Source organism: Rhipicephalus microplus, chromosome 8 (genome assembly GCF_043290135.1).
Source record: "Rhipicephalus microplus isolate Deutch F79 chromosome 8, USDA_Rmic, whole genome shotgun sequence".
Classification (NCBI taxonomy): Eukaryota; Metazoa; Arthropoda; class Arachnida; order Ixodida; family Ixodidae; genus Rhipicephalus; species Rhipicephalus microplus.
In genome coordinates this window covers 59,855,842-59,871,587 of record NC_134707.1, presented here as the reverse complement: position 1 = coordinate 59,871,587, position 15,746 = coordinate 59,855,842, and the positions used below count along the sequence as shown (strand labels likewise).

At 44.3% G+C, this 15,746-nt stretch overlaps 1 protein-coding gene across 1 annotated transcript; it reads left to right on the top strand.

The window, feature by feature from the left end:
• Positions 1-5,973: 5,973 nt before the first annotated feature.
• On the top strand, positions 5,974-8,025 carry LOC142768545 (uncharacterized). The gene is made up of 2 exons (XM_075870544.1): positions 5,974-6,902; positions 7,527-8,025. The coding sequence occupies exon 1, from the start codon at positions 6,239-6,241 to the stop codon at positions 6,674-6,676; it is 438 nt and encodes a 145-aa protein (XP_075726659.1). The 5' UTR covers positions 5,974-6,238; the 3' UTR covers positions 6,677-6,902; positions 7,527-8,025.
• The last annotated feature ends 7,721 nt before the right edge of the window (positions 8,026-15,746 follow it).

Genomic DNA, 15,746 nt, shown 5'->3' with positions numbered 1-15,746 from the left:
GCTTAGTTTTTAAATCATGTCAGCGCTATAAGCGCCCAAAAAAATTTGCTGGGGGAGGGGGGCGTTGGACAAAAAATTTCGGGGAGGGGGTTGACCCCCTCCCCCTTGGCTACGCCACTGCAAGCGCTGTAGGCCTTAGTATCGGCGAATAGAACGTTGGGCGTCGACAATCTGAGAAGCAGCCAAGAGCAAGGACTTTTACGCATGCATCATCGAAGATTCCAGCGCTGTCGCTGGCAGTGAATCTTGTTGTGGCCTAGCAACGAATGTTGTATTCGTATTGCATTTGGGAATACGGATACTGGTATTGTTGGCTACTTGACATGTCTCTGAGTTGTCTTGTTTATGTTATTATGTACACTTTAGTGATTCGCCTGCGTTGGTGCACCTTTTGGCACTATCGCGATTATAGATTTTATTGCCGTTTGGCACGAAGATCGCATGCTAAAGAATGCTTGTAGTAGTACTGTACAACACACTGTATTTTGCAATGTTAGTTTCTTTTTATGTAACAGTAAGCCTGCATCACTGCATACATTATTTATTTATTTTATTTATAAAATACTGCAGGTCCCAACAGGGGCCCGAACAGGAAGGGCAAAAGGACGCAAACAAAGCAAGGCAGAGAAATCGCATACTCAGCAAAAAAAAAAATGACACTGGCATGTGTACAAAAGAAACTGCAGCAAAAAATAAGGCAAAAACTACATAATTTCTTTAAAAGTGGTACGTCAAGGTGAAGCAACAATAGTAGAAACATAAAACAAAAAGTTTTCACACACTGATATATAAGACCATGTGATAAAGGCTCGTCAGACATATATACACAAAGAGGCTTGAGATAAGGCAAGTGACATTGGCTTTTTAAACTAAGGATCGAGGAACAAAAGGATAACATATAATGAAGCTATAAAAATTGGTACATCATGGTCAGAAGTTTAAATAGTACCATGTTCTAAGAAATCGTCATTATGTAAGGGGGGAATGGTAGGTTGTTCCAGTCGGTGATAGTTCTTGGGAAGGAATATTTGAAAATATTAGTGCGTGTCAGATAAGTGTTAGAGAGTCAGCATGACGATGCCGTGTTGTTCCAGCAGTAAGCGGCAATAAGTAAGGACTTGGGTTTATAGCAAAGAGTTTATTTTTCAGTGCAAACAGGAATTTTAGTGTCTGTATTTTTCTGCGCAGGTGTAGTGTTTGAATACTATTCTGCATCATTAAACTAGAGGGAGAGTCACTATTATGACATTTAGAATAAATGAACCTGACAGCTTTACGCTGAATCATTTCCAATCTATCGATATTATTTTTGTGCACGTATCCCAGACTATGCTGGCGTATTCGAGTTTAGGCCGCGTTATTGATGTATAAGCCGTTAACTTTGTACTAGAGGGTGTATCCATTAGTTAATGTCTGAGAAAACGAAGTTTTCTGAACGAAGAGTTGCATATGTTGGTAATGTGTGTATTCCAATCAAGGTTATTAGTTATTGTGATTTCCATGTTTTTATACTCCTTCACTTCTGCAAGCATTTCGGAAGCCAGCTTGTACCCAAAAGAAAGTTTTTAGATGTCTGTCTAGTTATTGACATATACACTGTTTCATTGAAGTTTAACTGCATGCTCGACCGATCACTCCAAGAAAGTATACTTTGGAGATTATTGTTGAGCGATAATTGATATTCAAGGCTTTTAATTTTACTATAAAGTGCACAATCATCCGCAAATAATCTAATTTGAATAGGGGAATGAATTTTGTTGGTTATGTCATTAATGGATATCAAGAATAATAAGGGGCCAAGGATAATGCCCTGAGGCATACCAGATGAGACTGGTAGCTCCTCAGATGAGTGGCCATTAATAGAAACTACCTGACTCCGGTTGGTCAGATAGGCAGCCACCCAATTAACTAAATAAGCAGGAAGATTAATCGATTCTAGTTTAGTAATAAGCTTGCTATGTAATACAAGATCGAACGCTTTCTTGAAATCTAGAAATATTACATCAACCTGGCCTGACCCATCAAGAACACTAGCAAAATCATGAACAGCTGTTGTTAACTGTGTGATAGTAGAGAAACCTTTGCGAAAGCCATGTTGACAGGACGACAGTATGCAGTTATCCTCTAAATAATTATTAATTTCCTTAGCTATGATATGTTCAAGTAGTTTGCAACATGTGGAGGTTAGTGATATAGGGCAATAATTTGTTACTAGTGTGGGGTCACCTTTTTTTAGTACGGGTACAACACGTGCCAAAAGCCAATCATTAGGCAGTGTAGCTAAAGACAGGAACATTTGAAACGTACGAGCTATGAAAGGTGCTAACGCTTCTGCATATCTTTTCAGAAAAACATTAGGCATATCATCTGGACCTGAGGAAGATTTAGTTTTAAGGTTGAGTAGCATAGAAACGACACCTGGCATTGATACAATATCGGTAGCAAGGAAGTATGGTCTACGGTTATGAAGTGTAGCAGCATCAAAACTCGAAAAAAACACTGTGGAAGTATTCACATTTTATTTTTAGACCCAGGACTAGCCATTGGCTACAGGTCCAAGTAATCTGATGATTTTTTGTATTGTATGATTCAACAAATAAAAAAAGTGGTCGTGTATGTTGCACAAATAACTCCAACGCGTCGAGCCCGTGACCGCATCGGAAGGTTTTATAAAACTATCTAAATCGTTATCAGTCCTCGGACACTCGCTGCTCAAGGCAGCAGCTACATTGCCATGAGGTGGTAACATGAAAGATGAGAGATAAGAGTGGGTGCAGCAATACAAATGATACAAATACGTGAGATCAACAGCTTTCAAACCGTCGGCCAACTGAAAGACGCATCACTAATTCAAAAATACGACGTGACGCAGAATTCTATACTCAAAATGCTTCATGAGACGGCGTTTGGTCCGTGAAGAGCGGTCGTCCTTTAGTTCAAAAAGAACTAATAGAAAGAAATCTATTTCACCATTTGACTATTGATCGATTGATTGATATGTGGGGTTTAACGTCCCAAAACCACCATATGATTATGAGAAACGCCGTAGTGGAGGGCTCTGTAAATTTTGACCACCTGGGGTTCTTTAACTTGCACCCAAATCTGAGCACACGGGCATACAGCATTTCCGCCTCCATCGAAATGCTGCCGCCGCAGCCGGGACTCGATCGGCAACCTGCGGGTCAGCAGCCGAGTACCTTAGCCACTAGACCACCGCGGCGGGGCCTACCATTTGACTATTGCGCCAGATGATAAATACGCTGAATGCACGGTCAGCGGTTACTATATGCTCGTGCAGTTCTGCAAATTCTCAAAACTCCGGTAACAGCAACGAAATTGTCATACGCATATAGGCAACGTGCCAGGCTTGTAATTGTGCTTAATTACCTAGCGTAGTGTGTCTCACAGGGACAAATTCAATAAATACATCACGTGAGCACAGTCGTCTGAAAACGGAATGGTGTGCTAAAGACATCGCTTTGTGCTTGTGCATATTTTCAAACTGAATAATAACTTGATGGGCAGTGAAAATGTTTACGACCGTTGGTGCGGAACATATTGCTGCGTCAAATTCAACACTGCTCGCCGCCTTTTCTAGTACATAAATATTTCTGTAATAAAAGATTGTTATCGCAATAACCTCATTTATAAGAATTTGTTATATTCACGAAAGATCGCGTAGTCCTTGCACAAACCTAAACATTTACTTCTTGTGCAACTGCGACGCTGAAATCAAGAAACAAGCGTAGGGCTCTTGCAAGATGGCTGACGAGCATATTTTGTCACGAAATTAAGGCAAAAGTGGCTAAGCTGTCAATTGCCGTCAATCGCAGGAGTCGACAGCGACTTCGTGGTAATAATTTGCGGGCTCCATCAAGCGCCTTGTATACACATCTTTGTGGTTCCACAATCTGGCTCTTCATTCAACATACATTGAATCAAACTTCGTACATCCAATTCAGGGTAACCGCTCGGTTATTCATATCCACCTTGTTAGGAAGCGCAGCCACTATTACAAAGAACACACAACACAAGCGCTTGTGTTGTGTGTTCTGTGTAATAGTGGCTGCGCTTCCTAGCAAGATGGATCCTTACCAACTGGCCCGATACAATTGTTTATTGGGTTATTCGTAGTACCACCTACGAATTCGCGCACGTGCAACTCACGAGAGCGTTCCAGAGACACAAGCGGCTGTCGATCGCATTGGTGACAATCCAGCAAACGATACAGGAGTGATACGTATTCGTAAAGAAAAAAAGTTATTGCAAGACAACGCACAAACACTCGCGAAACTTTGCGACTCAGATGAGTATTGGGACACTTTTCTTTAGAATAAGAAATCGTATATTCACTAGATATAAAATTCATTCGTCTTGCTCTTTTCTTCGTTTCCCGATGAGAGTACACGCGTTGTCTGAGTTCAACCGCAGACTTCAAAGAACGTATGCAATGACTTGCATATGTTGCATTGCATATATGCATCCCATATGTTGCACCGCAATGCAACATTTAAGAAAAACAGTAAAATGTAACGGTTAAGACAGCTTTTTTTCTTATCGAATTGGTACTCGATTGCCGTAATTATCTCACAGCGTGCTAATATAGTTGTCTGTGCTCAGGAACAGTGCGCGATTACATATAAAACACAGCGGTATCCTCGACGTAAAGTAGGTCGACTATGATACGAAGTACTCACGTGACGTCATCCGCAAGGGGCGCTAGAGCGGCAGTCGCCATAATCCTGGTCTCGCGCGCGAGCATCATCGTTGTACCACAATCAAAGTCCTCGACAGCACGTGTTAAGTTGATATTTTTCCAAGAAAACGGGTTATTTGGGTGCAGTGACGCCTAATGTCACGCTGTCATTTGCAGGATCACTGACGGACCTCGGCTATACGGTGGGCGGCGCACTAACTGGCGCCACCAGGCGGGTAGAGCACAGTAAGTACCCTTATACAGGTCGGCATTGCGCCGCATAGCGATGAAGCTACCTGTTAAAATAACGCGATGCCATGCTCATATTTACAAGTAAAGAACGGCTAATCGCCCAGCAGATGGGGGAAACGGGCTAAGAGAAAAAAAAAGAAGAAAGGCCTAACGCACAGCAGAACGCGTAAGTCTTTGCTGGGTGAGTTCGGATACGATGATGCTGGGGCTAAATGTTTTTGATTACAGCCCGCACCGGTCCTTCCTCAGTTGAAAACTGGGGAATGACTTCTTAAGGACTTTAAGAAAGTTTAGTTCCCACCTATGCACCGGTAAACTTTCTGCGATGTGGCACAAAAACGCTCCTCGACGGATTTCAGCACACAGGCGCTCGGGCCTCCACGCTGAAACAGCCTGGTATTACGCGAGCTTGCAACAGCGTGCAAATCTCACAATACTCGCTCAGCTAACGCCGGGACTACAAATTTGCGCAGATGCGAACTATTGCGTAGGGCGTGCCATGGGGCGTCTATACTGTTCTATTCGCCAGTGCCGGTTTGTTTCTACCTGGACATTTAACGTCACTTCCGTGCATACGTTTCGCTAGACATTGAGATACGAGCTCTGTGGAGTTTTCCTTGCTCAGTGCGTGTATACAACTGAAAAGACTGCACAAATGAAGCGGTTCTTCAAATAAGGGGAGGCTTCTCAAAAACTTTTAGCCGCTTGCGTGGGCACGAATGCACAAACTGCTAATAACTTGATTGATAATAGAATGGAGTGGGCATTGGCTACACACAAAAAAGTAGATACGTAAAACACCAAGTAAAAGTATGAACCGTTGCCGATTTCTAAACGCCTCGTGCGCGTTACATCACGGGCCTTCACCACATTTCACTGCTTGTTTTCATGTATTTTATGAGAATGACACCCATTCCTGCTAGATCTATTATTAAGAACGTGAGTAGCACCTGACTCAGCACGTACGCGTTTAAGTACTTGTGGCAGAGTAGTGCGTGGCAATGCATCGGCTGCGTTCAGGAAAAACAGTGTCTGTTGCTCTGATGAAGACCTGTCTTCGTGCGCGTCGGCCATCGGGACGCTTTCCAACCTCACTCTCGACATTCGGCAAGCTCAAGGTGGACGAAAGCCGCATCATTACGCCCTTCAAGGCCTCATCAACGCCGTGCCGAAATAGTTACGACTGAACTTTCCGTCCCCGAAGCAACGAGGAAGGCTTCATCTCTGCCATAGGCTGACACCAAACTCGACACGAAGCTTCCGTAGGAACCGTTAACATTACGGATAGCAATGACGTACGTGGATGCACTGTGCTTGCACCTTTCGAGGGTGCCGCAACACGACCTGGGACGCCTGGAAGAGCAGGATCTCCCTAGGCTTCCAAGGCTCGGCGACAAAACTGTACCACAGGCCGTCATCTCTGTTCGTGTCCTTATACAATCCATGACAGATATGTACGCGCGTCCGCACTTCGCAGCCCACTTGTACAGCATTCTGGCCAATATGGGCATCATACGGCCCTGGGCGTTCTATCTCGTGGGCCAGATAAAGGACCGCAGTGACGTCATCGGCGACATCCTGAAGAAAATGCGGCGCAACAATGTCTTCGGCGCGTTCACAAAGGCGACGGAAAACGTCTACTGCAGTTGCCTGCTCGTCGTCGATGACGGGGGAAGCTTGACTACAAGCCTCACTTGTTGGCCACCTGGCGGACAAAGCCTTTCATAGCGGTTCACGAATCGCCCGAGGCATAATCACCGTCGCTCGCAAGCGCCCTCCGACAGGTATTCGGCCCACATCTGGAATCCTTCCATTGCGGCGTTTACCAAGACCTGATGTCGGCGCATGCTGTGGTCGCCCGGTTGTTGCCGTGATGCCATTGCCAGCTCCCGTGGATGTTGTCCATGAAGAACGAGGAAACGATTGTCTTCATTTTGGCCTGCGATCTTATTCCGTACGTCAACTTTCTAAGTTGTTTAGCTTTCCTTTCTAAATATAGCACAGTTGCTTCGCCATCGGTAAATTTAAGCCCACGATCCTTAATTGCAACCAACACTGAAATGAACAAGTATCCGTCCTGTCTTCTGTAGGAACCGCGTATATACAGCTACATAATTTAAGCATCTGACCCATTTAAGCACATGACCAAAAAAGAAACTGACAAATGCCCGCCGTGTCATTAGCGGGAACTACGTACCATGACTGTTAATTTTTATTCAAGCAGTTATCCATTTGCCATTGGTTAAGCAATCCTGACTTGAAGCTATGTTAGGCACGGAAAGTTTTGTGATGCGGTTTCGTTTTGATGACGTATTAACTCGTATGTAGGTCAACACGAACTCTTAAAAGAAAACTAATCTAACTGTCCTTTGTTGAAAAAAGCTCTGGTGACGGTGCTTGTACAAATTAATCCTTGAAGCAGAGCCATTAATTGCGTGACCCATAACGATGCTTGCAAACCCAATACGTCTTGCTCAGTGTTCCAGAGTTAACAGTGCTAACTAGTAAATGTCGGTGGCTTGTGCCAATTCATTTTAATCACAATGAACAAATGTTTCATTCGTTCTCTTCTTTGCAGCACCAAGACACTGTCCTTCGTCGAACTAGCGTTTTTGCTAAAACCGCTCCACCCAGTAAACCACCAGACCATCGATCGTCGAAGCCAAGAAAGCTCCTGATGAGTACCACGCCTGTTCGAAATACTGCGAAAGACGTATTCGAATTGTGTGTATTGAACAGTCATTTATTCGACGTCTCATTTTTAATCTAAATTTTTTTACGTTACTTTTAGCCTGATACGTCTCAAATATCCTATAGCCCGCTTTTTCGAGACTCCCCTTTAAGGGTTAGTGCCAGCCAGACGGAGGACATGGCCCTAAGCTCACTCTTCACAATGTGTAGTCCCCTGCGTAGTTCTTGCGTCACGAGACATCCTTTTCACTCCTTAGCACTGTGACGATGCCTCGACGGAGAGGCCGAAAGCCGTCCACGTACCTTTCATCATCACCCGACGCAAGCGGCCACAATATGACCGCTGCTCTCGGTATCTAATAAAAGACAACAGATCACGGCATCGTTTAGCCGATTACAAGAACTTAGATGCTCTGGCGCTTTAATAAAGTTCTTTGTATGCATGTATGCGCTCGTGTTTTGTGGTACGTTTGCAACCGTGCTTCTTCGGGCCATTGATTTGATTGATATGTGGGTTTTTAACGTCCCAAAACCACCATATGATTATGAGACGCTGTAGTGGAGGGGTTCCGGAAATTTCGACCACCTGGGGTTCTTTAACGTGCAGCCAAATCTGAGCACACGGGCCTACAACATTTCCGCCTCCATCGAAAATGCAGCCGCCGCAGCCGGGATTCGATCCCGTGACCTGCGGGTCAGCAGCCGAGTACCTTAGCCACTATACCACCATAACAGGGCACTTCTTCGGGCCAAATTCCTTCAAATATTATTATTGCTAGGGTGGCACACTTTCAGACTTCAGTATACGTGCTTGACGCCCCCGGGCATGCGCATAGTTCAATAGCTTGTGCAATGCATTGCAACAGCCCAGCTCGGGCGATAATTCGCGCGGTGTCCCATACAGGGATGCCACCTCATCAGTGGCGTTGCATATATTCTTGCAGACCAGCCAAAACCTCGCATGCCCGAAACGGCGAGTCTTCCAGAAAGTAGGACGCGACAAATAATTTTTGCTGGTAAAAATGCACTAATATTTAGATTTAACGTCCCGAAACCGCGACATGATAATGCTGTGCTCCGGGGTGCTATGCAGGATGGGCCGAGTTTCGCAAAACTAGGGATTTTTGAGCTCTGGCGACAACCCCTTTTGAACGGGCCAACAGTAGGCAAAATTCAAATCCACCCATCAGCGCGCTGCGTTTGATTGGTTACGATGGAAATAGTCATCGGGTCAAGGACAGTCGACGAAGTTCGGCGTTGTTTTCAAACCAGATGCATCTTCTTTTGCTTGTTCGTCGTTGCACTGAGTGAAGAAGTGCACCCATGCAATAAAAGTGCCAGAAACTTTTCGTGATGATATTTTTTGAAGTACGTGGCGTTTATATTTACTTTGAAGCTTTTAATGCGCTAAGCATGTTTTAGCATAATCAGCACGGTGGCCTCCGAGATTAGCGCCGGCCGAGCGTCTTACAACATCGCGACTGCAGCTAAACCCGAGGCCACGTGTTAATTATCACGGTCAGCCAGAACATTCTAACGCGCTGCTCGGCTTGTGTGCGTATTCTTTGTCCGCTAGCACCCGAACACGTGCGGCCGGCTAATTAGGTATTCGGCTGGACGTTATACTTGGCTAGTTAGGCCAGTGCATGTTATGACCAAGCTAATTACGCCAAGTCATGGGAAGGCCGAGGCAAGGGCATTACCTTGACTCGGTCATGGTAAGAGATTCAACAGTTGGCTACGATAAAAATTTGTCCCTAGATTACTAAAAGGAAGTCTGCTTACCCGAAAGAGCGAAGCAGACAGCGCGATATGAACATGTCTTAATGTTATTTATTCACCCATACTGCAGTCTCACTTTTTTGAGACATAACAGGCGTAAATACAGATGTTCAGCAACTCGAAGAAACACAATTGAACAAAATGCACGTTTACACAATTTTGTTTTTCAATCTCCTCAGCACCGAGTCAGCGTACAGACTGATCAGGCTTATTTCATAAATGCACGTTCCGCACTGAAAAAAGAAAAGAAAATAATTCAGCATATATCTAACGGGGAAAATGTTTAGGGGATTTTCAAAACGGTAAGTGCACGAGCTGATTGGCATGTATGCATATTTATTATATTTCCAATGCGTATATATTTGTTCACACGAAGTAAACGCTCATGTTGTAACGCTGTTTCGTCCTGTCGTCTTTCTTCTCTTGTTCAGCCGTGCTGTTTTTTTTTACAAAAAATTTAAGGGATCAATTAGCCGGGTATGGTGTGCAGAAGGTGCAATGAAGGATATGGGTGCTTGAACACTCGATCTGATGTGACCGATCTTGTGCAGGAGGATGACACAATTGCAAGTTCGCCGATGTTCGAGAAGGGCCGCACCGATAAAACATGCGCATACAAAGTGAGCGAGAGACACTGGTCAAAGCGAAAAAAAAAAAACAAGCCTTATTACTCTTTTTTAACGGATCCTACATAGCCATGTCATGGCACTGTTGAGGTGACCAAACAAACGACTATTATGTGAGTATGGTCGAAGCCGTACGCGCTGTAAGTCCGCATTTTTTTTTCTGGAGTTGCCTATAGCGTGCGCCGGGGATACCAGTTTTCGAAAAGCTCGTTGCAGATTGTTTCGACGTGCTGTGCCATTTTAAATATGTAGCAAGAGTTAAAAAATTACCTTTAAATTCCGTAAGACGTACTGGACTTACACGGTCATTATATATATATATATATATATATATATATATATATATAAAATTAAGAAGCTGTTTCTTATTTGAAGAAATCGTGACTATACAGTCTCTTTAAGTTCATATATATATTTGTCATGTTTCATTTCAGTCACAAAACAGCGAAATAAGACTATTCAGCGCATCCTGGTCCCGCGAATCATAGATGGCTCTACAGATAACGCAGTCATCTGCATACGATAGATAACTCAGCCATCTGAACACATGCAGTATCATCTGCATACATTATAAGTTAAATTTGAGTGCTATATACCGATAATTTTTGCTTCGTCATTTATAAAAATAATAAACGAAATCGGCCCTAGCACCGAGCCTTGAGGCGCACCTGATGCAATTTGTACGTAAGACGACTTCGCGTGGTTAAACGCTACAAGTTTCGAGCACGACCATAAGGAATCTGCTATCCAATAAACCAGTATGTTGTCGCCGAAAAATTGTGAAGAAGCTAAAACTTCGGCAATGAAAACTTTGCGACAGGCCTTAAAATAACTACGGCATCAATCTGTCTTCGGTCGCTTAAACAAGAAGCAATGTCGTGAGTTCATTCAAGCAACTGTGTAGCAGTAGAATAGCCAGCACGAAAACCGTGATTTGATCGGTAAAGTTTATTGTGTGCGTTTAGGTACTCTAAAACGTATTTGTCAGTGACACGTTTCTAAAGTTTGGAGCTGGTAAAAAGCAAGGATATTGGCCTATAATTTGGTATTTGCTTGTTTCCGAACTGAAATGCGGGCACAAAGTTAGTTAGTTTCCATAGCTGGGGTTATTTCAGAAATTATTGATCTTTTTTTTTCAAATATTATAGAGTAAGATAACTAGCACACCATTTTGAATATCACTAAATAAGTAAAGGTGGCGTTATTCGTCTACGATTATAAGACGCAGCTTCGTAGGGAAGAACATTCTGTGGCAAAACAAATTCTCGGATGTGGTTACATAAACGAGTTTACGTATAAGGAGTACGGGCGCCCACACCTCGGGCTGTTGAACGAGTCTTTTCTTATTCTCGTATCTCGTGCCTTGAATCTACAAGGTCGTCAAACGTGGAATGCACCCACCCAGCCATGTTCATGCGCACACGTTCAACGTAGAAGTGTTTGCAGTGTGTTCAAGATGCAAAACGGTAAAGTTAGCATCCTATATATATAGTAAGGCGGCAACAAAATCAACCCGCGATATAGACGATAACAGACAGATCCTAAACTTGCCTATTCTGTCGACTTAAAATTTCTCGTTTAAAATGCCCCCCAAACAACCCCTGAAAGCGCGAAGAACGAACGCATTATTTTTTCCCGCGCTTCCCGCTCTTGCCGCATAATTTGTGATTGATTGACTTATTGATTGATTGATATCTGGGGTTTAACGTCCCAAAACCACCATATGAATATGAGAGACACCGTAGTGGAGCGGCTTCGGAAATTTCGACCACCTGGGGTTCTTTAACGTGCACCCAAATCTGAGCACACGGGCCTACAACATGTCCGCCTCCATTGGAAATGCAGCCGCCGCAGCCGGGAATCGAACCCACGCCCTGCGGGTCAGCCCCTTAGCCACTAGACCACCACGGCGGGGTTTTGCTAAATTTGTGACGCCAGTGGTTTGTTCACCTGACGTCAGGATGAAGTGGGCTTTCGATTGGTCGGTATACGAGACATGTCTTGATTGATATGTGCGGTTTAACGTCCCAAAACCACTATATGATTATGAGAGACGCCGTAGTGGAGGATTCCGGAAACGAGACATGTCTGTTGTGAATCGTCGCCTACCTTTTGTTGTCACGCTGTTGCTTGCCCGTTCCTCATTTCCTCGCATCACTGTCATGTGCGAAAAACTGATCTCACTTTGTTTTTTTTTTTTAGGTTCGTGGCTACGCAAGCGGAGGCACCAGCGTGTAGTCGAAAAGCGCGAAATTACCGACTGGCCCAAGGCTTATTGCGGACACCCGAAGTGTTTTATGAACATGCGAGTGGCGAGCAGGAGATATCATTTGTAGTAAGGGTAGTGAAGGCGATAAATAAAACTAATGTCTTCCTTGTAAACTGGGTGTGGCATGAAATCCTTCGCCACGTGACGCTACAATTCTGGGTCAGTTGTGGGTCCGGGTATAACCTTTTACCAACTCATTCAGCTATCGCATTGGTATGACTGACTCATCCAAGAAGGACAAGTGCAACTGTGAAGAAACTTGACTGTCGTCGTCCTGTGCCACCGTCCTGACTTCGAACAAGATTGGCGGACTCTCCAGTGTACCTTGAGGAGAGTGGATGATCGTCCCTTTACTAAGGAGAAGATCTTGGGTACACGGTCTTCAAGTACATCAGCCCAGAAAGCCACACGAATTCTACAATTCTGCCAGGCAACATCACTGAGCAACCCCCTGTGAAACCCTGTAGTATGTGGTGGTGGTGGTAGTGGGAGTGGTTAGAAGAGGAGAAAGGCATCTAATTTCTGCAGCCCGGTCGGGAGCACGGCGCAATGCCTGTATGTGTGGTGTGCAATGTGCATCTCTCTGTCTCTGTATCTGTATCTATCTATCTATCTATCTATCTATCTATCTATCTATCTATCTATCTATCTATCTATCTATCTATCTATCTATCTATCTATCTATCTATCTATCTATCTATCTATCTATCTATCTATCTATCTATCTATCTATCTATCTATCTATCTATCTATCTATCTATCTATCTATCTATCTATCTATCTATCTATCTATCTATCTATCTATCTATCTATCTATCTATCTATCTATCTATCCCTCTTTTCCCACCGCGGTGGTCTAGTGGCTAAGGTACTCGGCTGCTGACCCGCAGGTCGCGGGATCAAATCCCGGCTGCGGCGGCTGCATTTCCGATGGAGGCGGAAATGTTGTAGGCCCGTGTGCTCAGATTTGGGTGCACGTTAAGAAACCCCCGGTGGTCGAAATTTCCGGAGCCCCTCCACTACGGCGTCTCTCATAATCATATGGTGGTATTGGGACGTTAAACTCCACATATCAATCAAATCATCAATAAGATGAGGCTCACAGCAGGTACATGGCGATACGATGGCTTTTTGTGAAATTGCGAACCTTTCCTTAGCCACCAAAAGTATGAGATCCCATACGAATCTCATAAAAGGAGCTCTATCCCAGAAGCTGCTGCATCCGTAAATCCTTTTAGAAACAACGCTGTGCTGTTTTAGGAGTGGGTAGAAAGAACTAAATCACAGATTCGCAGGTATGCAGTCAGAATGCACTAGTCTTATTGCTTACTTACACACCAAGTTCAACCTCGTGAAAATAAAGAAACACAAAACAAAGGCTCCATTCATAATGTACAGAAAGATTTGCACCGGTTGAATTAAATTTATTGCGCGTCGCATAGTCATCCTGTAAATTGCTGCAGACAATCCAAATCAGCCTTAAGAAAAAACATGCCCAATGAAAAATTTCTTTACATGTGCATTTATGATTGAGTGATGTAATCAGCGGCACGTGAAGGCAATATTTGCGTGACAGGGACTTCCTGATTAGTCCAACTGTCATTCCATCCAAGACTTGGGCGTGGCTGCACTGCAGTACATCTGGCAGAGCAAGCCAGAAAATGAGAATCATAGAGTTCCAAATACGGTGGCTGGAGGTGGGGGGAGGGAATAAAGCTCTTAAAAAAAGAAAATTAATTAGAAGCATCATTGCACTCTTAGTATATATGCACTAATGAGTACCATCAATATCTCGCTTCGGGCTCCTACTCAAATAAGACGGTAATAAACGGGCGGCCTAATGAGCTAACATAGAAGCGACTGTCGTTATCATTCCACGCCGACTGAAATTTCAATCCCGCAAGTGATATTCCATAGCGCGCCGCCAAGGACCTCCTGCTGCCAATGAAGAAAGCTACGCTAGCGTGTTATTGCAAGAGCGGTGTGAGTGTGCCACTCACTGCGTATTCCGGAGGTAACAGATTCACACCCGAAACGAGCTTGTCCACTTCTGGCTTTCGCATCAATATTCGCAATCCATTGTCCTGAAAACGAAAATAAGCTTCTCGCTGACGGGGAAAATTAGTTTTTAATGTTTGTAATACTGATGATTTTTAGACAGCACGAGCAGCTTCTCTTGAACAAATCTGGAACTCGCGATGTATTCCTGTAATGTATAGAACTATGTGCTAAAGCACTGACCGCCACAGCCTACAGTTCTTTTACCTATCGTAGCTTCAAAGAATACGAATGAAAATTGTTGTCAGAAATATTTTTCCCGCTTTAATATTATTGAACAGTCACTTCGCGAGTAGGGCTTCAATATATCCGACCATGCTAAGCATAATGAACGCCTCGAAAACGTCTCCCGGGCGTCCAGTGTTACTGTATTCTTTGTCGGACACGGAAAGTCTCCTCGGGAGTCTGAACGATCTGCCTATTCCAATCAAGTTCGTTCCTACTTCAGTCACAAGCCTGTGCGCTGAATTCTATGGATATAATTCAGATCATTGCGGTGAGCTCGAAATCAATAATGATTTCAACAAGCTTCCGGAGTACAGATTGATTTTTTTGCTTGACACCTCGTCCGAGGTACCAAAGTATACCAAGAAACGGTTGATGCAATCAACTTTGGAGCACAAGAAAAACCTCATCTTCGCATCGGTGAAGTCCCATACCAGAGTCCGACGAGACGTTTTCAACGCTTATTGCGAAGTGGTAACCGTCACCGATGCAGATATTAGCGCTCCCGAGGACAGGTATCGCCGGTGTGACTCGCGAAAGCCGGTGCAGGCGTCAGACTTGTTCACCGAAGATAGGTCCGAAGGGAGTTTCCCCAAAGGGCACAAGTTACGAGTAATCATGAAGGATCAAAAATGGGGCGCGAGGAACCTGAAGCCGGAACGCTTGGCTCTTGTCCACGCATACAGATCGCTGAACAACACCATTGACGAGGCGAGAGGAACCATATTTTCTTTGCTCACAATCGGTGCGGACTTGTACATTCCTCCAGTGCGAGGAAGCGTTTCTCTTATCCCTGACGTATTCATTGGTGCCCAGTATTCACCTGCACCGCTTTGTTTCTTCACTGCAATGGAAACTGTCTACGAAACCACCTTCATTGATTCCTGGCGTTCTCTCATTTTGTCAACTACAGCTATCTTCATTCACTATGGCCTCTTGGCTCTGTACATGACTGTCCGCTGCCGTCTCTTCTACCGGAGACAAATACGGCAACACGGATCTCGCGTGTTCATGTTCTTTGTGTCCACCTTCCTGGGAAGGTCTCCGGCCTCGTCGATAGCGAATGCTCCAACATTCCGAGGCTTGGCCGTCGCAGTCTGGGCTCTGGGCATGATGGTTCTGGGCAATTACGTTCAGTCAAGCATCA

What these genes read in the sequence shown, in the direction of transcription:
- LOC142768545 (XM_075870544.1), top strand. Translation starts at nt 6,239, where the DNA reads ATGACGTACGTGGATGCACTGTGCTTGCACCTTTCGAGGGTGCCGCAA.